The 21,517-nt window shown below is 43.0% G+C and overlaps 2 protein-coding genes and 1 long non-coding RNA gene across 8 annotated transcripts; 1 reads left to right on the forward strand and 2 right to left on the reverse strand.

The window, feature by feature from the left end:
• Positions 1-83: 83 nt before the first annotated feature.
• Positions 84-4,180, reverse strand: LOC115126513 (transmembrane protein 150C-like). Of its 5 annotated transcripts, none has more exons than XM_065017607.1 (9): positions 4,001-4,065; positions 3,805-3,861; positions 2,926-3,007; positions 2,764-2,817; positions 2,643-2,675; positions 2,469-2,536; positions 1,929-2,056; positions 1,524-1,701; positions 84-1,295 (listed from the first exon to the last, which is right to left on the reverse strand). In XM_065017607.1, the coding sequence occupies exons 3-9, from the start codon at positions 2,997-2,999 to the stop codon at positions 1,087-1,089; spliced, it is 744 nt and encodes a 247-aa protein (XP_064873679.1). In that variant the 5' UTR covers positions 3,000-3,007; positions 3,805-3,861; positions 4,001-4,065; the 3' UTR covers positions 84-1,086. The 5 variants fall into 5 exon arrangements, with proteins under 5 accessions (XP_064873679.1, XP_064873682.1, XP_064873681.1 ...); XM_065017610.1 differs by having other exon boundaries at positions 84-1,236; positions 1,270-1,295; positions 3,805-4,061; XM_065017609.1 differs by lacking the exons at positions 3,805-3,861; positions 4,001-4,065 and adding an exon at positions 4,087-4,180.
• LOC135571416 (uncharacterized) lies at positions 2,052-19,640 on the forward strand. Of its 2 annotated transcripts, none has more exons than XR_010463782.1 (2): positions 2,052-3,654; positions 19,380-19,640. It is a non-coding gene; the product is annotated as an uncharacterized LOC135571416 (long non-coding RNA). The 2 variants fall into 2 exon arrangements; XR_010463783.1 differs by lacking the exon at positions 19,380-19,640 and adding an exon at positions 8,803-10,189.
• On the reverse strand, positions 11,614-21,227 carry LOC115126503 (stearoyl-CoA desaturase 5-like). The gene is given in 6 exon segments (XM_029656129.2): positions 11,614-17,788; positions 18,019-18,054; positions 18,057-18,211; positions 18,467-18,672; positions 19,435-19,565; positions 20,949-21,227. Coding segments are annotated over 6 exon segments (999 nt in total). The 5' UTR covers positions 21,196-21,227; the 3' UTR covers positions 11,614-17,564.
• Between the last annotated feature and the right edge of the window lie 290 nt (positions 21,228-21,517).

Below are 21,517 nucleotides of genomic sequence, written 5' to 3' on the forward strand. Positions count from 1 at the left end.
AATCTGTGTTTGTTTCCATTGTGAGTCACATTTTGAGTATAGCCCAATCCTGTACAGTACATTAATCAGAATGCAAAGACAGGTTTTATTGTGTAAAATCATTTTAATGTTCTAACAAACAGCAGTATAAAACTGAGATGCATGTGTCAGTTATGCTCGAATGACAGCCAATTGTTGCACTAAATCACATGCAGTGGGAGAGAACACTGAAAATGATTCCCGTGACTTGTTTAATGGGAGCAACAGTGATATGGTTCAGAATGGCATCATTGTACCTGGGCGATGACCTAAAACGTAATACCACTGTACTGATCTTCAGAGGCTGAGACTTCCTCACAAATGGTCTGTCTGAAAATGGAGGTAGACAGGAAAGCGAGCGAACGCAGCAGAAAACCTCATGCCGGTAGAGGAAGTTGGGTAGAATCCAAACTGGGAGAGGGTGATTGGACTCCCACATTTTGAGGACTTAGCTACAGTGCTGATTTTGCAGGTTTTCCTACTTACAAAGCATATAGAGGTCTGTAATTGTTATCATAGGTACACTTCAACTGTGAGAGACGGAATCTAAAACAAAATCCAGAAAATCACATTGTATGATTTTTAAGTAATTAATTCGCATTTTATTGCGTCTCTCACAGTTGAAGTGTGCCTATGATAAAAATTACAGACCTCTACATGCTTTGTAAGTAGGAAAACCTGCAAAATCGGCAGTGTATCAAATACATTCATCTGAAAGTCAGTGAGGCGTGGTGTCACTATTAATCTTGAGACATGAGTTCTCCAACAACTCATAGCTACATGATAAACATCCATGTTCATGTCTTCAATGAAATCGTTTAGCATATTTTAGTGAACACCCCTGCTGATGAGATGACAAAGGTTGCTTATGGAAAGAGTGTTGCTTTTGAAAGATCACCTCGACGTACAGTAGTCAAGTCAGACATGCTGTAGTGGTTGACTAACTCTTCAGTAAATGACACCCACTGGAGCCCTTGACCTCCTAAAGACTTCATGTTCATTTGTTAATTCTCCCCCCCTCCCCCGACATAACCACAGGCAACTTAACTGTTTTCTAGCACTCCAAAGCTATAGCTGGTCCGACTGGTACTCTGACACCTCTGAGAAAGTTGCTGACAGGCTAAGAGGCGGATCGCGGTTGTCGGTGCAGACGATCTCAAAGTGGCAGTGTCTGAACTCGATGGCGAAGGATGCGAGGAAGCTCAGAAAGAACATGACCAGCGCCCACTGCGCTCGCGCTGCATGCATGTGAAGATGCTGCGCAATCAGGGCAAAGTCTGAACCGGGGGAGTTAAGGATCAAACGAACACTACAAAACATAAAATGCCTAATTCCTTGCTTCGAGGTAAACACTGATCGAACTGTTTAAGTGAAAGCAAGGTTTCCATCTCTACAGCTGTATCCAGCCCACATACCCATAATATTACACTAACTGTGTTGTAATTCACTTTGTAAAAGCGTCGAGGGTGAGTCCCTGGTGCAAGCCAAAGCCAGAGGAAGGATACAGAAAAGCATGCAGGCGGTGAGGGTCCCAGACAGCACGAAGCGAGGGATGCCTGCCCTCCGACCCTCATTCCTAAGGTTGACTTTCAGGGTGATGACAGATTGAACCCAGCAGAACAACGTTCCCAGGCCAAACGTCATGTATGTCCCAATGTTGTGGAGCTCCTTGTCATTTGACAACTAGACCAGACACAAAGACAAAAGACATGGCTCTTATCTGTTTCATGTTTACTGTGACCCTATAACCTCTGGCAAACATCTGATTATCACTGCAAACCAGGTTGAGGTTTTTGGCTATTTTATCAGTGGTTCCCAAATGTCTTGGGTCTGGGCAGTAGGGGCTAGGAGTTGTCAGACTCCTATGAAGTAGGCCAGTGACTGTCTAGGACAGGGTCAGTGACTCTTACCTGGAAGTTTCCTACCAGTGTCATGCCGAAGCAGGCCAGGGATAGGGCCACCAGACTGCTGATGTTGAGCCAGGGTTTGTGGACCTGGGGCTTCAGCTGCAGATATCTGAGGACACCAATGATGAACCCTGAAAGGAGAAACCTCATAGGGGATCTATCTCTGGTCTGGTGGTCTCTAACCATTTCATTCCTGGGCCTGGGGACCCACAGGATGTGCAGGCTTTTGTTCCAACTCAATACTAACATCCTCAACAACTGTTTTGTAATGAGCACTACATGGTCTGCCATTGGAACTGACTAAATGCATGCCAAGCAATATCAAATCAAATTGATTTATATAGCCCTTCGTACATCAGCTGATATCTCAAAGTGCTGTACAGAAACCCAGCCTAAAACCCCAAACAGCAAGCAATGCAATGTGCATCCCCTTGTTTCTATTAGTGTGTCTATCCTGTCATTTGTTTTTGGTTCAGTGGTCAATGTTGACTACGTTTCCATGTTCATACAGGGGATAAACAGAAGAACATGTGTCAGTCTTACCTACGAAGGCAGCTAGGTTCATGACCTGGCTAAATACACAGCTGGCCGGGGGAGCATTGCCTGCAAAGCTGAGAGAGAGGGGGAAGATGGAGGGACAGAGAAAGATATCATTGTATTGACAGGAATCACCAAACCTAGGTAAAGATTAGTACTAGTATAGGGTGTGTACTGTACCTTATATATGGAGGGGATTTAGGGCCAGATCGGCTGTGAAAAATGACATGTAATATTTAGAAACTGGTGCGTGGTCATAATAACTGGAATAACATATTGCTACGTTATAAACAATCCTTACTTGTATTCTGAACTCAGGGGTGTTATCTTCTCATCTTCAACAGCTATGAAATACCTGCAACCAATGAGAACCATTTTGTTAATGTCACATACACACACAGCTGTAAAGCCAAATGGTGTGTGAGATAGCAAAAACATCGTGTTTTTAAAAATGTGTACTTACACAACCCAGAGTCCAGCAGCTGTGAAGAGAGAGTACATGGCAGGGAGAAACGTCCAGGGACTGCACTTCCTCATGGCGTCTCCTGTATACAAAGACCGTTTCAAACATCTCCACTGTCTGTCAACAGTAAGACAGGAAATGAAGGCGGTAGAACTGTTTTAGGACCAACAGGCAAAACGGGTAGAACCTATCCCTGAGTTGTTTGGTGTGTGTTTGAGGGAATTACTGTAACTCAACATAGAAGCACAGGAATGCTGTTCAGATGCCACACTTCTGAATAGTGAGACTGAGATAAAGTCAGATATACAAAAGAAAAACACAATGATGCGTTGTTCCCTGAATTTTACAATGTAAAAGACTGCAGTCACCACTTCCGGAGTAATGTTAGGTTTCCATTGAGGAGGACTGAACTGCTAGGGCTAGTAGCCTACTCCAATAGCCTGCTAGCTGCTTCAATAATTAGTTATCGTAAGGCAGTCATACATAATTGCACTTATAATAACCTTGAATTAATTGACATACAGATTGGTGCATGTATATTTAGAGGCAGAGCTAAAAGGTGAATGTTTTTGTCTCGGGCATAGCCTTGAATAAAAACGACGTGGCTAACATGCAACGCTTTCCATTCTATTGCTGGCGTGCTGGGAATTGGAATTTAACACCCTGTCAATATGCTGTTATGTCATGTCTGACATGATGCTTCCACAACAGAGACAACTTCACATGTAGGTGAGTGACAACAGTTCAATTTCCCAGACAAGTGTTTTCTTTTGTGGTTCCCCACAATTTATAAAATGGAGGATACCTTCACTAACTGGCTTCACCAATCCTAATATGATTGGGGTCTCTGTTTAATCGTCAGCCACAAACATGAAATACCTCGTTGTCAGCCGGCGCCTGTTGGATTTATATGATGTCTTCTCATTTCATATTTGACTGAAACACGCAGTTTTTGTTATCAGTCATAGTCCCCAGTGAGAGAAATTACGTTGAAAAGACGTATTTTGGAAGTATTTTCCAGATGTAGAAATAAGGTTCATTTTTGGTTCTGAATGAAAGTTGAAAAGAGGTCTACCTTATTTGGATGCACTGACTATACGTCGCTGTGGATAAGAGCGTCTGCTGAATGTCCAACGTGTAAATGTTAAAACAAATACTTACAACGCATGCTGGGTATTCTTCCAATGAGCTCCGCACCCAAACAACTACACATTTGGCCAGATCAGACCAAATCTGAACGAATTATAGATCTAGGCTAAATTTCACAATTTATAACAGCACGCTACAGTTCGACACAGTTCAGTAGAGCTTAGAGTACGGTAAAGTTTAATTCAGTAGAATACAGACTAGTAGAGCAGAGTACATTAGGGTAAAACACAGAACATTATACTGTACTATACATTTCTTTATTCTTCTGTATGTACTATACTCTACTTTTCATAACTATAATGTCCTGTACTGTGATGTCCAAATTTATGAAAAACAGATGTCTGTGATTGGACCAAATCTGAATCAATTATAGACGTCTATGTTTGGGCCAAATACAAGTCGGTCCGGACCGGATGACTATGGACGTTGAAACCGGACCAAATCTGAACCAAACATAGACATCTATGATTGGTTAAAAAAATGTAAATCAAAATTAGTGGACGTTACAATCAAGGCCAATCTGGACCGCCACCAAGACAAAACGTTGGCGTCGGATAAACATGTGCTAGAGAGCACTAAATCCAAAGATAGTGAGATAGAAAGTGCAGTCCCCAACATGCACCAGGTCATAGGTGATCCTCTCTCTGTTATCAGCCCATTATCTGCTTCAAAATGTCATCCCATCACGTTTTTGCAAAAAGTTAGGCCTCAACCAATTGATGCATATGTCAACTGGTTATGCTCCCAGCAGGCTTTGTGGTGCCAATGGGAAAATATGAGCGTCAACCAACTGATGCTTATGTCAATACATTGCAGTCAATGGGAAAATAAAACATGAACCAACTGACTCTTCTGTCAATACATTGCATTCAATGAGAAAAGATGAGTGTCACAATGTTGATGCTCATGTCAATACATCACAGTCAATAGGAAAAAATGTCTCTCAACCAATTGATGCTTATGTTAATCACAGGAGGCTGCTGAGGGGTGAATGGCTCATAACAATGTCCGGAACGAAGCAAATGGAATGGCATCAAACACCTGGAAATCATGTGTTTGACACCATTCCACTGATTCTGCTCCAGCCATTACCACAATCCCGTCCTCCCCAATTAAATTGCCACAAACATCCTGTGATGTCAATACATTTCATTCAATGGGAAAATATGTGTGTCACAGGATAGACGCTTATGTCAATACATTTACAGTAGTACTGAGCGATTAGTGCTTTTTGATTTCGGTTCGATTAATTAAAAAAGAAACATTAAATGCATTATGTGGGTTGAATGCTGTAACACAGAATAAAACAATTACCATCATTTATTCACATTACTTTAAAATATTTCAGTTGTGCAAGTCATCATCTCATCTCTATAGAGCTGCTGCCTATGCTGTCTGACAAAATCACTATTTTAGTAGTAAATAATGAAGTAAATAATGTATTCTTTTATGACTGCTGAACACCAACTATCAATCACTTCATGTATTTTCAGGTAGAGATACCTCCCGAAGCAACTGCTCTCTATCCCTCTCGATCGTGCGTCTTCTGTCTCTTCTCTCCCTTTCCGGTGTGCCGCACACAGACCGGCGCCTAATGGATTATGGTCATTATAGTTAATTACCATGTTTTCTGCACTAAACTATGTATAAATTTGGCCTGTAGGAAAATATAACTCCCTACTACATTGCACAGTTCGGACTTGTTCTGATTTATCTCTAGAAAAAACTGAGCTGGTCACAGGGGAAAAAATGAACAACATGGAATGTTGTCGGTCAATTAGTTGTTTAAAAACTGAAAAAAGAACCTACATTTTGGTTAATCGCTCAGCAATAATTTGCAGTCAATGGGGAAAAAATGAGTGTCAATCTATTGACACGCTAGATGAATGCTTTGCATTCAATGGGAAAATAAGAGTGTCACAAAGTTGACGCTTATCTCATCTCAGTACATTTCATTAGATGGGACAATATGAGTGTCACAAGGTTGACGCTTATCTCAGTACATTTCATTAGATGGGAAAATAAGTGTCACAAGGTTGACGCTTTTCTCAGTACATTGCATTCAATGGGAAAATAAGCGTCAACCTTGTGACACTTATCTCAGTACATTGCATTCAATGGGAAAATAAGTGTCACAAGGTTGACGCTTTTCTCAGTACATTGCATTCAATGGGAAAATAAGAGTGTCACAAGGTCGACGCTTATCTCAGCACATTGCATTCAATGGGAAAAGATGAGCGTCAACCAATTGATGGTTATGTCAATACACACACCCCTACATACACTCAATCCATCTCCTTCTCTTTGCCTCCCTCCATCTCTTTCTCTCTACCTCCTCTTTATCCCCCCTCCTCTTCTCTCCCTTCCCCTTCTTAAACCCCTCCCCCTTCTCTCTCTCGCCCTCCTCCTCTCTCTCTTTTATCTCTCTCTTTCTCCCTTCTCTCCCTCCTCCCTCTCTCTCTCTCCCCCTTCCTCTCATCTCTCTCCCTCCCCTCTCCCACCTCTGTCTTTTGACTCTCTCCCCTCCCTTCTTTCTCTTCCCCCTCCCTCCTTCACCCTCTCCCTTTCTCCCCCTACTCCCCCCTCCATTCTCTCTCCTTCTTTCCCATCTTCTCATCTCTCTTTCCCTCTCCCTCCTCTCTCCCACCTCCACAGACAGGATATTTGACACATAAATATGCATCAAGGGTATTCACACACAAGTCAATACATTGCATTCCAGTCAAAAAAGTTGGGTGATACAGCTGCAATGGATAAATTGGTGAAAAACTCAGACAGGCAGGGAGACAGACAGATGACAGGCAGACAGACAGATCAACCGACCAACAGGCAGACAAAGACAGATAGACAGGCAGACAGTTTTCAGGGATGTAGTATGTTCAACCTAGCTTCCTTTTCCCCTATATTCAACCTCGCTTAGGCATTTATTTAACGCCTGCTACTTTAGTTTACATCAACCCTAGCTTCATATCTACTACTTGCTCAAACCTTGTGCTTCAACCCTAACCCTAAACTTTTGCTTCATCTACATTTACATTTAAGTCATTTAGCAGACGCTCTTATCCAGAGCGACTTACAAATTGGTGCATTCACCTTATGACCTCCAGTGGAACAGTAGTGCATCTAAATCTTTTCAGGGGAGGGGGTGAGAGGATTACTTTATCCTATCCTAGGTATTCCTTAAAGAGGTGGGGTTTCAGGTGTCTCCGGAAGGTGGGTGATTGACTCAGCTGTCCTGGCGTCGTGAGGGAGTTTGTTCCACCATTGGGGGCCAGAGCAGCGAACAGTTTTGACTGGGCTGAGCGGGAACTGTACTTCCTCAGTGGTAGGGAGGCAAGGCCAGAGGTGGATGAACTGCCCTTGTTTGGGTGTAGGGCCTGAAAGGTGCCGTTCCCCTCACAGCTCCGTAGGCAAGCACCATGGTCTTGTGCGGATGCGAGCTTCAACTGGAAGCCAGTGGAGGGAGCGGAGGAGCGGGTGACTGCTTGGGAAGGTTGAACACCAGACGGGCTGCGGCGTTCTGGATGAGTTGTAGGGGTTTAATGGCACAGGCAGGGAGCCCAGCCAACAGCGAGTTGCAGTAATCCAGACGGGAGATGACAAGTGCCTGGATTAGGACCTGCGCCGCTTCCTGTGTGAGGCAGGGTCAGACCTGATGTTGTAGAGCATGAACCTGGAACGGGCCACCGCCTTTGATGTTAGTTGAGAAACTGTTGTCCAGGATCACGCCAAGGTTCTTAGCGCTCTGGGAGGAGGACACAATGGAGTTGTCAACCGTGATGGCGAGATCATGGAACGGGCAGTCCTTCCCGGGACAGCTCCGTCTTGCCGAGGTTCAGCTTGAGGTGGTGATCCGTCATCCACACGGATATGTCTGCCAGACATGCAGAGATGCGATTCCACCTGGTCCAGGAGAAGATTAATTGTGTGTCGTCTGCATAGCAATGATAGGAGAGACCATGTTTATTTAGAGCCAAGTGACTTGGTGTATAGCGAGAATAGGAGAGGGCCTAGAACAGAGCCCTGGGGGACACCAGTGGTGAGAGCACGTGGTGTGGAGACGGATTCTCGCCACGCCACCTGGTAGGAGCGACCTGTCAGGTAGGACGCAATCCAAGCGTGGGCCGCGCCGGAGATGCCCAACTCGGAGAGGGTGGAGAGGAGGATCTGATGGTTCACAGTATCGAAGGCAGCCGATAGGTCTAGAAGGATGAGAGCAGAGGAGAGAGAGTTAGCTTTAGCAGTGCGGCGCCTCCGTGATACAGAAGAAGAGCAGTCTCAGTTGAATGACTAGTCTTGAAACCTGACTGATTTGGATCAAGAAGGTCATTCTGAGAGAGATAGCGGGAGAGCTGGCCAAGGACGGCACGTTCAAGACGTTCATCTCTACATTTTGTCTCAACCCGAGCCATAACCCTAACTTCTTGTCCACTAACCCTACACATAACCGGCCATGCTGCTGCTCCAGTTTCAACTGGCCTGGGCCCTAGGACCATGTCCCAGGACTACCTGACATGATGACTCCTTGCTGTCCCCAGTCCACCTGGCCATGCTGCTGCTCCAGTTTCAACTGTTCTGCCTTACTATTATTCGACCATGCTGGTCATTTATGAACATTTGAACATCTTGGCCATGTTCTGTTATAATCTCCACCCGGCACAGCCAGAAGAGGACTGGCCACCCCACATATGCTCTCTCTAATTCTCTCTTTCTTTCTCTCTCTCGGAGGACCTGAGCCCTAGGACTGTGCCCCAGGACTACCTGACATGATGACTCCTTGCTGTCCCCAGTCCACCTGACTGTGCTGCTGCTCCAGTTTCAACTGTTCTGCCTTATTATTATTCGACCATGCTGGTCATTTATGAACATTTGAACATCTTGGCCATGTTCTGTTATAATCTCTACCCGGCACAGCCAGAAGAGGACTGGCCACCCCACATAGCCTGGTTCCTCTCTAGGTTTCTTCCTACATTTTGGCCTTTCTAGGGAGTTTTTCCTAGCCACCGTGCTTTTACACCTGCATTGCTTGCTGTTTGGGGTTTTAGGCTGGGTTTCTGTACAGCACTTTGAGATATCAGCTGATGTACGAAGGGCTATATAAATACATTTGATTTGATTTGAAACCGGAAAACAGGAAATAGATTAATTCATCCTCAACATGGTGCTTTAAACTCTCCCTCAAGTTTCACAAAAACACTGTCTTCTATGTAGCCCGTTCCTGCAGTCAAAGACCAAAAGTGCCCTCTTTGGCTTCATGGGTGGAATGTTATTCATATTTTTCATAATGAATAAAGACGGATGAAAATCCAGTGTTTTTATGTTGAACGGTTTTGTTATATTTCAGTCTTCTGTGATGTGCAATATTGGGATGAACACTCATAATTGAATACATTTCAACTCTATATCTGACATGGTACCGTTGTTTTATTTTTTTAAGCCCATAACCATGTGTGAGATGTATATTTTTGCAAGCCGGACCATGTGAAAGGAACTCTTCAACAGTGAAAACTTTGTTCCCAGGAGAACAAGGCCTTTCTTCCATAGAGGAAAGCATTTCCTACAGCCCTCATATAACCATGACTCACCCGTGGTCTGCAATTGAGCAAGCTAACCATCCTTCCGCACAACCCATTGCGACTTTATAGGGATGCCCTGTGTCGAGGCGCAGCTTACCATGGCAACAGGAAATAGCTTAATTCATCCTCAACATGGTGCCTTAAACTCTCCCTGAAGTTTCACAAAAACACTGTCTTCTATCCTCTCCTTTTGACCTCCAATGGACACAATGGTCTTGCAGTTCTAGAAGTTAAGAGCCTTCTTAGAATGAATTCTGAAGAGGATATTGTTCACATTAGTTTAGATTGACTTGAAACTCCCACTGAATGCAATGTATTGACGTGTCAACCCTGTGACACATCTTTTCCCATTGAATGCAATGTATTGACGTGTCAACCCTGTGACACATCTTTTCCCATTGAATGCAATGTATTGATGTGTCAACCCTGTGACACATCTTTTCCCATTGAATGCAATGTATTGATGTGTCAACCCTGTGACACATCTTTTCCCATTGAATGCAATTTATTCAAATAAAATATTATTTATTTGTCACATACACATGGTTAGCAGATGTTAATGCGAGTGTAGCGAAATGCTTGTGCTTCTAGTTCCGACAATGCAGTAATAACCAACGAGTAATCTAACTTAACAATTCCTAAACTACTACCTTATGAACACAAGTGTAAAGGGATAAAGAATATGTACATAAAGATATATGAATGAGTGATGGTACAGAACGGCATAGGCCAGATGCAGTAGATGGTATCGAGTACAATATATACATATGAGATGAGTAATGTAGGGTATGTAAACAAAGTGGAATAGTTTAAAGTGGCTAGTGATACATGTATTACATAAAGATGCAGTAGATGATATATGGTACAGTATATACATATACATATGAGATGAGTAATGTAGGGTATGTAAACATATTAAGTAGCATTGTTTAAAGTGGCTAGTGATATATTTTACATCAATTTCCATCCATTCCCATTATTAAAGTGGTTGGAGTTGACTCAGTGTGTTGGTAGCAGCCACTCAATGTTAGTGGTGTCCTGGAGGGCAGGTAGTTTGCCCCCGGTCATGCGTTGTGCAGACCTCACTACCCTCTGGAGAGCCTTACGGTCGTGGGCGGAGCAGTTGCCGTACCAGGCGGTGATACAGCCCGACAGGATGCACTCGATTGTGCATCTGTAGAAGTTTGTGAGTGCTTTTGGTGACAAGCCGAATTTCTTCAGCCTCCTGAGGTTGAAGAGGCGCTGCTGCGCCTTCTTCACGACGCTGTCTGTGTGGGTGGACCAATTCAGTTTGTCCGTGATGTGTACGCCGAGGAACTTAAAACTTACTACCCTCTCCACTACTGTCCGGTCGATGTGGATAGGGGGGTGCTCCCTCTGCTGTTTCCTGAAGTCCACAATCATCTCCTTAGTTTTGTTGACGTTGAGTGTGAGGTTATTTTCCTGACACCACACTCCGAGGGCCCTCACCTCCTCCCTGTAGGCCGTCTCGTCGTTGTTGGTAATCAAGCCTACCACTGTAGTGTCGTCCGCAAACTTGATGATTGCCCTGTCAACCCCGTGTCACATCTTTTCCATCTTTTCCATGCTCCGTAGGAAAGAGTAATAGCAGTACGCCTCTTGTTTTCAGCACGCAAGCTGTACTATCCTACACTAGAGCCTGTGTGACGTGAGAGCAGGCCACTTGGAGCTGCTCTGCATCTCCCAAGTATGTGGGTTTTTGCTGTATTCAATTATGCTAATGAATACTATGCTATTATAATGGAATCGTGTTATGTTGGCATGTTGCCAATGGCTATAGAGTAAAAACATAATAGATCTTCTGTACTTGAAATGAAAAAGAAAATGCACACAAACATCAGCTGCTTTTCCAGACAATAAACATAAAAACGGGGGAGATTTGCGTTAAAGTTCTCGAAAACCATACACAAAATATATCATTGGACCCAATGTTCTAGGAAAGAGGTCATCGTTTCATGAAGTCTGAAGGAAGTAACCAAATGGAAAAAGTGGTGAGCAAGTTTGGTCCAAAAAACACATTTTCATTAGGTCAAATGATTTTATTGTGTTAGAGGTTTAATTATGCTTGTATCTAAAGCAAAGTAGATAATTTAAAGATTGGTCTATACATCAGTTAGGCGCTCTATAAGCTTCAATATGAGGTCCTAAACCAGCATGAAAAGGTTTTCCTTGGAGTAAGTTGAGCTCATGGCTATGGGGTAAGTTGAGCCAATTGAATTTTTTTTTCCCAGGCGTAACGCAAGACATTATCACTGGGATATGAGGTAACAACAGGGCTTGGCCTATGTTAAAAGTGTTGTTTTTTAAAGTACAAAGTCTTCGTTAAGTGTTAAGTCTGTGTTAAAATCTGCTTAAAATGATTAAAAGACAATGGTTTTGAAAAGGTAGTGGTCATATTTCATTCAGTACAGAAGTTTGTAGACGGCTTAATTTATCCTGTCCCGCGGCTCAACTTACCTCATACCCAGGGTAAGTTGTGTCAAGATACCACTTTTTTTGGACAAGCTTTGCTTTGAAAACTAATGTTGAAAATTAATTCAGATTTTTCCAAAGATACACAATATCCTTACCCCCACTTTTGCCCTCAGAACAGTCTCAATTCGTTAGGGCATGGACCCTACAAGCTGTCAAAAACGTTCCACAGGGATGCTGGCCCATGTTGACTCCAGTGCTTCCCACACTTGTGTCAAGTTGGCTTGATGTCGTTTGGGTGGTGGACCATTTTTGATACACACGGGGAACTGTTGAGTGTGAAAAACCCAGCAGTGTTACAGTTCTTGACACAAACCAGTGCGCCTGGCACCTACCTAAACCCTGTTCAAAGGCACTTACATTTTTCTGAATGGCTCACATACATAATCCATGTCTCAAGGCTTAAAAATACTTATTTCAACTTCCTCCTCCCTTTCATTTACACTGATTGAAGTGGATTTAACAAGTGACATAGTTTTCACCTGGATACACTTGGCCAGTCTATGTCATGGAAAGAGCAGGTGTTCTTAATGTTTTGTATACTCAGTGTATGTAGGTATCTTTGTTAGAAACATTACTATATTTCCCTTGATGGAGTGATGCTGAATGTCAAAAATGGCTCAACTTACCACACTCTCCCCTATACGATAGTTGATTATTGAAAAAACACTCTCCAACGCATGGCACAAAGTCAACACACACATAAAGCATCTGTATTAAATCATTTCTCTTAGCTATAATAATGGCACGATCATACACTATAGACATTCAGATACCCACACGTCAGTTTAATCATATGTATCCTCTCAGCCGGATCCAGTCATTTACAAAGGAAACTCCACCACCTGGACGTGTTTACTTATCTGGTCCCCACAAGAATAGTAAACAAATGGACATTTGACCAACTGGCGATATTTTGTTAGTCCCCACAAGGTCAAATGCTATTTCTAGGGGGTTTAGGGTTAAGTTTAGAATTAGGGTTAGGAGCTAGGTTTAGTTTTAGGGCTAGGTTTTGGGATTAGGGTAAAGTTAGGGGTTTAGGGAACATATGATTTTGAATGGGGCTGAATTGTGTGTCGCCACAAGGTTAGTTATACAATAATGTGTGTGTGTGTGTATGAGTTTAACCAGGGGTCCTCACAAGAATAGTAAACTAAGAAAAAAATTGACCAACTAGGGACATTTTGCTAGTCCCCATAAGGAAAAAGGCTATTTCTAGGGGTTTAGGGTTAAGGTTAGAATTAGGGTTAGGAGTTGGGTTTTCAGGTTAGGGTAAGGGTTAGATTTAGGGTTCAGTTTAGAGTAAGGGGTTAGAGAAAATAGGATTTTGAATGGGAATCAATTGTGTGTCCCCACAAGGTTAGCTAAACACAACTGTATGTGTGTATGTGTGTGTCCAATTAGAACTAAACCAGAAGTATATAGGCTATTGATATCGACACAGTATAAAACCCACACAAGACAGGTACAGAATACAAACAAATACAGCCAATTCCACCACTGGGGGAGGAAAACACAGGCATACAACAGATGAGCTCATCTCTCAACAATACTATAAAGTACAGTAGAGCAGTAACACAAGTCCTATGGTAATGTTATCACTCCTTACACATGATAATAGAGTGGAATCAATTCATCAAAGGGATAGATCAAAGTTCAGGAACATGCTCTCGTAACCTCACATCTTTTTCTCATGTTCTGTCTCTTGTATTAAATTCAAATCTGAATCGCTCCCACTACGAAGTACATCATGACCGAGAGACTTCTGTTTTATACCTGAGAGTAGTGGTGTGGTGTTGTGTAAATGTGGAGACTGAACTTTCAGCATAGTGAGTAGATAACGCTGAAATGTTCCTGCGAGCGTTTTTTTATCAACTAATTCGTCGCCATGGAAGCTGCAGTACGGCCTTGCTTTGACTGATATATTGAATATCTACCCGCCACTTCTTCCACGGTCTGTTAGATTCTCTGAAAGCATAGACGTGAACTGTGATCATTAAAGACTGAATCAGTCAGAGACCAGTAATACTCATCCACTCAGTCTGACTCCTCAGTCATCTATCTGAGTCCTCAGTCATCTATCTGACCTCGTCAGTCATCTATCTGACTCGTCAGTCATCTATCTGACCTCCTCAGTCATCTATCTGACCTCCTCAGTCATCTATCTGACCTCCTCAATCTGACCTCCTCAGTCATCTATCTAACCACCTCAGTCATCTATCTGACCTCCTCAGTCATCTATCTGACCTCCTCAGGCATCTATCTGACCTCCTCAGTCATCTATCTGACCTCCTCAGTCATCTATCTGCTTCTCAGTCATCCATCTGCTTCTCAGTCATCTATCTGACCTCCTCAGTCATCTATCTGCTTCTCAGTCATCTATCTGACCTCCTCAATCATCTATCTGACCTCCTCAGTCATCTATCTGACCTCCTCAGTCATCTATCTGACCTCCTCACTCATCTATCTGACCTCCTCACTCATCTATCTGCTTCTCAGACGTCTACTTAGACTTTTCTTTATTCCACATGTCTGTGTCTCGCAGACAAGCTGAACGTGGAGGGAAACAGACAAGTTATACATCACAGGCGATACATTCTGATTGATGGTAAGGCAAGGGAATAAAATAAACGTTCCCCGCAACCAGTGGCCCTATTTCACATCGCCTAAGGACATCTCAATGTGATGAAGGATTGAAGGGGGGTGGGGACTTGGTACAGGTGACGTGAGTTTCCACGCTAGAGGGAACACACCAGGGACCTTTCCTCTCTCCCTTACGTCACGTTCTGGTAAACATGTCGAAACATATTAAAGTTAACCCCCATACACCATTACCTCTGCATGTGACATTTACCGTCCACGTTTCGGTCGGTGACCTTTTTCAAGACACGACAATCAAAACGTTGACAATAAACAGCATGTGTATCCTGAATGCAGGGGTCATCTTTTATAATGCCTCCCCACCAGTCCCCCTGCACTAGAAACCCTTCTCCACATAGTAACGTACTGCAGAGCCTGGCTTGTGGAAGCTCATGCAACAGGTAAGTAACAATGCTAGGATTTGATTTTCTGATTTCAAAAGGTGTCTGGTTGTCTTGGTTTCCAGAATAAACCTTGGATTAACTAACCAGTGAGTCAAAAACGACACCTTTGTGTCAGAACATAATGTACAATTCGGGGATCCAAAAGACCAAAGTACAAAACATGAGTTTCGGAAGGCTATTAAGTCTATGTTTGGTAACAGTAATGTTAATTAATTATCGTCATGTGTTTTGAACGACTCTGTTGCTGTATATGACAAAACTGAATGAGCACTTTTATCATCTGGTAGGCTGTTTGATTCAGTGATTCTCTGTCTCTGTACAACCCTGTGTGGATGAACCAGTGAGAGCTGGTCAAACCTTTAGCTTTTTGCTATTCTCAGTAAAGGTGGTACATAAAGCCCTGAAATCCTTAGATCAGAGAAAGCCTGCAGGTCCTGATCTTCTGGATCCCTGCTTTTTAAATCTGGCAGCTGATTTCATAGCTGAACCACTTACATATCTGTTCAATCTAACCCTGGTATGTAATGAAATTCCGAAAATCTGGAAATCAGCATTTGTCCTACCACTTTTAAAAGGGGGAGATCCAACTCTTTTAAATAATTATAGGCCAATCTCAAAGCTGTCTCCCCTGGTGAAAATACTTGAAACCCTTTTGTGAGTGAACAGCTAAAATAGTTTTTATTTACTAACTCTATTTTATCAAATGTACCAATCTGGCTTCAGGAAGAAGCATAGCACAATTACAGCAGCCATTAAAGTTTTAAATGATATCACTCAAGTCCTTGACAAAAAACAGCACTGTGTCTCACTTTTTATTGATCTCTCTAAGGCTTTTGGTACAGTTGATCATGCTATACTAAGGCAGAGATTGTCGAGTGTAGGTCTTTCAGAGCATGCAGTTGCATGGCTTGCCAACTATATGTCTGATAGAACTCAGTGCACTCAATTTGATGGGCTTATGCCTGTTAAATTGTCTGTCTTTAATGGCGTGCCCCAAGGCTATGTACTTGATCCTCTCTTATTCACTATTTATATAAATGATTTAGACAAAAATGTCCAAAATGCACAACTTCATTTTTATGCTGATGATACTGTTATTTACTGTTGTGCCTCGTCTCTTACAAAAGCTTTCCAGAACTTGCAAACTGCTTTTTATACTGTTCAACATACCTTGTGTCAATTGAAGCTTATCCTCAATACTGACAAAACTAAACTAATGGTGTTTTCTAAAGCAAGAAATAGACCTCTGAACCTTTCACCTATTACTACCTATCAGGGGCAAGGAGATTGAGGTTGTAACCTCATATAAATATCTTGGATTTTTTTTTTTTTTTCAGTTAAGAACAAATTCTTATTTTCAATGACGGCCTAGGAACAGTGGGTTAACTGCCTGTTCAAGGGCAGAACGACAGATTTTGTACCTTGTCAGCTCGGGGATTTGAACTTGCAACCTTTCGGTTACTAGTCCAATGCTCTAACCACTAGGCTACCCTGTCACCCCAATTGATGACAGCCTCTCTTTTAAATTGCATATTCAACATCTTACAAAAAATGTATGCTGAAATTGTGATTTTATTTTAGGAATAAGGCCTGTTTTTCTTTTGAAGCCAGGGGGCTAGTATCAGCTACATTCATGCCTTTACTAGACTATGGGGATATGTTATATATGAATGCTTCCGCTCAGTGTTTGATATTAATTGACACCCTTTACCATGGCACTTTGAGATTTATTTTAAACTGCAAAACCCTTACGCACCACTGCACTTTGTATACCAGGGTTGGCTGGCCTTCTCTAGTCACTCGTTGGCTCAGTCACTGGTATACTTTTATTTATAAAGCCATTTTGGGTTTACTACCTTTTTATTTGGGCATTTTTATTGTTCAGAAATGTGGTGGGTACTCTCTTTGTTCGCTGGACTTTATCCTGCTAACTGTTCCAAATGTCCGAACTGAATTTGGTAAAAGGGCTTTTATGTACTCTGCGCCAACGTCTTGGAACGCCTTACAAAATACTTTTAAACTGGAAGAACTTATCCCGATGGGTATTTTTAAATGACTGATGAATGATCTTGAGACTGATTCCCTGACCTGTCAATGTTTTTAATTTGCAGTTTTTGATTTTGTTATACTCTTGTGAATTCTATGGTTTTTACTAGATTACTTGTAGTTTTTCATGTTGTTTGTCTGTCATTTTTGTAATGACTTGGCACTGCCTATCTTGGCCAGGACGCTCGTGAAAATGAGATTTTAAATCTCAATGAGCCCAAAATAAATCAATCAATCAAATGAGAAACCATAATGCAGTGGCGGTCTAAGAATATATTGACGTCTCACCATGGACTTCTCAATCACGACTTGGTTCAGTGAGAACCACCACTCATGCTTCTTTATCTTGTGTGCTGTTGACCGCTCCGTAGCTCCCATCCCCTGTCCTCAGTTTCCTGGACTGTATTGTTTCCACGGAGGCTTTCTTGCGGTTGCTGGCCAGGCCCATCCAGCACATGAGATCGATAAAACAGGTGGTGGGGTTGAAGCGCAGGCCGAACTCACTGGTAGAGTAGTCAAAGGGGAACGTGTGGTGGAAGTTATGGAAACCCTCACCTAGGAGTATGTGTATAGGGGATAGGTGGGGAGTGGAAGTACAAATGTTATATGCATTATTTTGCATACAGTTCCAGTCATTTCAGTCCATTCATCTGAATCACACAATATCAGACAAGTCAAAGCAGTAATGAAGAGTGACCCTAGATACAGCAACGTTATCAGTCACTACAGTATAAGACATTGTATAGGAGTTATAACATGTTATAACAGGTCATAGCCAGACTCACCGATGGCTCCGAAGGTGACCCAGCGGTTCTCGCTGTGGCGGCACTGTTCACCAGCCAGGTGACGTTGAGCGAGACCGTGTAACGCAAGATGGATGCCAGGAAGTAGGAGTTCCACAGTGTCTCACCCCAAAAGTACCAGGGAACCACAGTGGGAACCAGGAAGCACATGATCAGGACTGAGGTCTTATAATACCTGGGATGAAATAGTAGAAAGGGAGAGGAGGTGAGAGGGAAGAGAGGAGAGGAGGGATGACGAGAGGAGGAGAGGAGAAGAGGAGAGAGGGAAGAGTAGAGGACAGTATATCTTAGCTCTTATTCAGAGTAACTTGTGATATCTGTATTGAACTTACAGTAAAACAAGCGCAGAGTTAGGGTGTCGTGTTCTGGTCAATCAAACGGGGCTAGAGCTGGGGCTAAGGGTCCATGTGAAATGGGACAGTGGACCCACCTTCTCTGGAACTGGACCACGGGGTCAGCCAAGAGATCAGTGACGTCCAGCTTTCTTCCCTTCTCGGTGACATCGCGGTGTTTACGCACAAACAGCCAGCCAATGTGAGCGAAGAAAAAGCCTCGTGTTGCATTGTGGGGGTCTGCATCTGTCTCTGAGAACTTGTGGTGCACACGGTGGTCTCTTGCCCACTCATAGATATCATTCTGGGGAAGAGAGGAGGAAAATGATGTGTGAAAATGTGCGAAGTGAACATTTTGAATCCTGCATTCAGGCAAGTTTTACATAAAGAGGACATTCCGTTTCTGGTGGACATTCATGATTTATTTGTGGAAGAGAGACATGACATAATCTACAGTTTGCTATTCTAGAAAAGTCTCTTAGTGCACCTGGGTAGTCATGACGACACCACTATTCTTTCTGTCCAGGAGACTTCCCACAGCAGTCATTATTTCCCTGCTTTAGAAACCAGTGGTGTAATATATTTCAGGTCCTGGGAGGAGACTGAGAGCACAACGGTCAGCCACTTAATTAGATTCATTAAACTGAATCTCAGATCAAATGGGCTCATGGGTTCCAGAGGGATGAAACTCAGCTCAGGTTTATAGCAGCCAGTTTGTCTGCTGGGTTGTGTTTTGGTCCTTTCCTCAGAGGTAATGCTGACATGACGCAGCAGAGCCTCAGAGAGACTTCGGAAGAAATAGCTTTTGATTTGTACAAGTGCAGATATTAAACAATTAATATTTACCTGTTTTAGAAATGTATTTCAAAAACTCCGACGTATTTTATGTGTCTGAAAGGGCAGAAAGACCAGCAATACGATACTACATTGAAGTTGTATATTTATCCCTGTGCTTTATGAAGGTTCTCTAATGAGTGACTCCCACCTGAACTAATTCAAACATATCTTCAGGGGATGTCAACAGTTCGGAGGGAGAGAGAGGGATGGAGGGAGGACATGAACTAACCTGGAAGGCCATGGAGTTGGCGGCTGCGAGGAAGACTCTGAGAGGAAGCTTGGCCCTGTAGGAGCGGTGGCTCCACAGCCGATGGGCCCCTGCTGTCACCCCCAGGGCTGTCACGATGAAACACACGTAGGCTGCAACAACACACCAGAAGAGACGACAGTCTTTTTTTATTTTTTATGAATAAACATAAATACCCTCCTGTTACACACCTGAGCACACAACAGTTTCATCTTTAAAAAACACATTCCTCTCTTTTATTTGACATTCATCTATCTGGGTTATTCTCAGTGAGATTAAATCTCTTTTGCAAGAGAGGCCTGGTCCAGGATAGCAGCAGGTTAGTAACTGTTACAGGTGGATACCAGGCTGAGAGTTTATTCTCATCCAAATCTCCCTGTTTGGCACCCAGTTCACAAAAAAAAGGTGCTTTTGAATAATGAGGGCTCATAGACCGGAGGCTGTGCAGCTATAAATAGTGTCCCCCCCTTGTTCAAACGATTAATTACTAGACTAATGAAAAGGGTTCCACTTGGGAGAGCTGTGCTGTCTGACATCTCTGTGGAATTGATTCCAGGAACAGTGGATCACTGTGATGACTGACTGGGGCATGGTAAACACCCACCCAGAGTGGCACAGACACTGTCCATACAGGGCTGGACACACTGTGACTGGATGTGGTTCAGCTTCAAAGTTTTCCAAGAAAATAAACAAATGACAGATTATGGTTATCCCTCAATTCATATCTTAATAGCTCAAAATGATGTAGCTAATAATTATAACATGGTCATTTGGTAGATGACAACACATGATTTTAAATGATTATTTTTTATTCGTTTCGGTTTTTACCTACCATATATTCATGTTTTAGGTCATCAATACACTTTCTCACTTGACCGTTTAAACAGGTTTAATTGAGAAACCCTTATAAAACACGAAGCCTGCTGTTTCTGACATGGTGCGTACTTGACGCCACTACATTTTGAAGGAACAATCTGTTCAAGATGTTCAATTGTCATCTCAATTATCTCACTGAAAGCTCTCACAGCAAAAAAATACGTACTCTAAAATATCTACATATAAGCTTGCGTGAATTAAACGTCTAATAAGACAATACCTTTCCAGTTATGAAATCAGAGGAATTACTGTCTCTATAATAGTTGGTTACAGAGTAAGAAGACAGGTTACACTGGACTATAATACTGAAAAAAACACAATGCCTTTTTTTTTTAGGTCAAATTAAATTCACAGAAGCATTAAGGAGTAATTCAATTCACAAGCGCAATACTAATCATTATTTATAGTGCTGGCATCTCCTTTGTTTACTCATAAATGTGTTAACATAAATAGCATACACTTTGGGATTCGGATAGGCTACATATAACATGCATCTCATCACGTATCCAGTGGCATCTGCTTGCACCGACCGACTGCAATGGTAATTTCCAGAAGTTGCACAAGCACGCTATGAGTGGTAGCCTCCACACGGCAAGTTATCTCCGGCAGATAAGACTTACACCAGACCCAGGTAAGGGGCTTCGCTCTGGGGATAACAAGGATGGAATACACCGCCCCGATGTGCAGAAAGGCCATGAGGATAACGTTTCTCCATACGATTCCCAGAGACCGCCACCGGTCAGCCTTCTCATCTCCAGCCCGACACCGAGCTTCCATCGCCATCTCGCTGCAGTCCTCAGGTCCCATTTGCTCCTTGACTACAGTCTCCCCATCGTGAAGAACAACTGCGTCCGGAACACTCACCATCTCCACTGCACAATGTGGGAATATGGTCTATGATCAGTCCGACTAGGCTAAAACGAATTTACCCCAATGGAAAATATAAAGTCACAAACTATGTAGCAAAAATGCATACATTTCCAGGTAAAAGCTCTCACACTGATTCTCTCGCCTTCCTCTGCTCTGACCTCAATGCCAGTGAGGATGAGGTGCGCTGGCTGAGAGTGTTGAAAGCCCTACTGTGGCGCGCACGGGAGCTGCAGTGGCGCAGCCAATAGCGTGCCGCAGCTGAGGTGGTCCTGATGTCAGAACACTTGGAATCAGGACCAGCTGAGTGCAAGGATGATGA

Source organism: Oncorhynchus nerka, linkage group LG4, assembly GCF_034236695.1.
Source record: "Oncorhynchus nerka isolate Pitt River linkage group LG4, Oner_Uvic_2.0, whole genome shotgun sequence".
NCBI lineage: Eukaryota > Metazoa > Chordata > Actinopteri > Salmoniformes > Salmonidae > Oncorhynchus > Oncorhynchus nerka.

Coding starts and splice junctions, on each gene's coding strand:
- LOC115126513 (XM_065017609.1), bottom strand. CDS start 2,999: ATGAGGAAGTGCAGTCCCTGGACGTTTCTCCCTGCCATGTACTCTCTC. Junction 2,818..2,925: donor GCTGCTGGACTCTGGGTTGT/GTAAGTACACAT, acceptor CATTGGTTGCAG/GTATTTCATAGCTGTTGAAG. Junction 2,057..2,468: donor GAACCTAGCTGCCTTCGTAG/GTAAGACTGACA, acceptor TTCTCCTTTCAG/GGTTCATCATTGGTGTCCTC.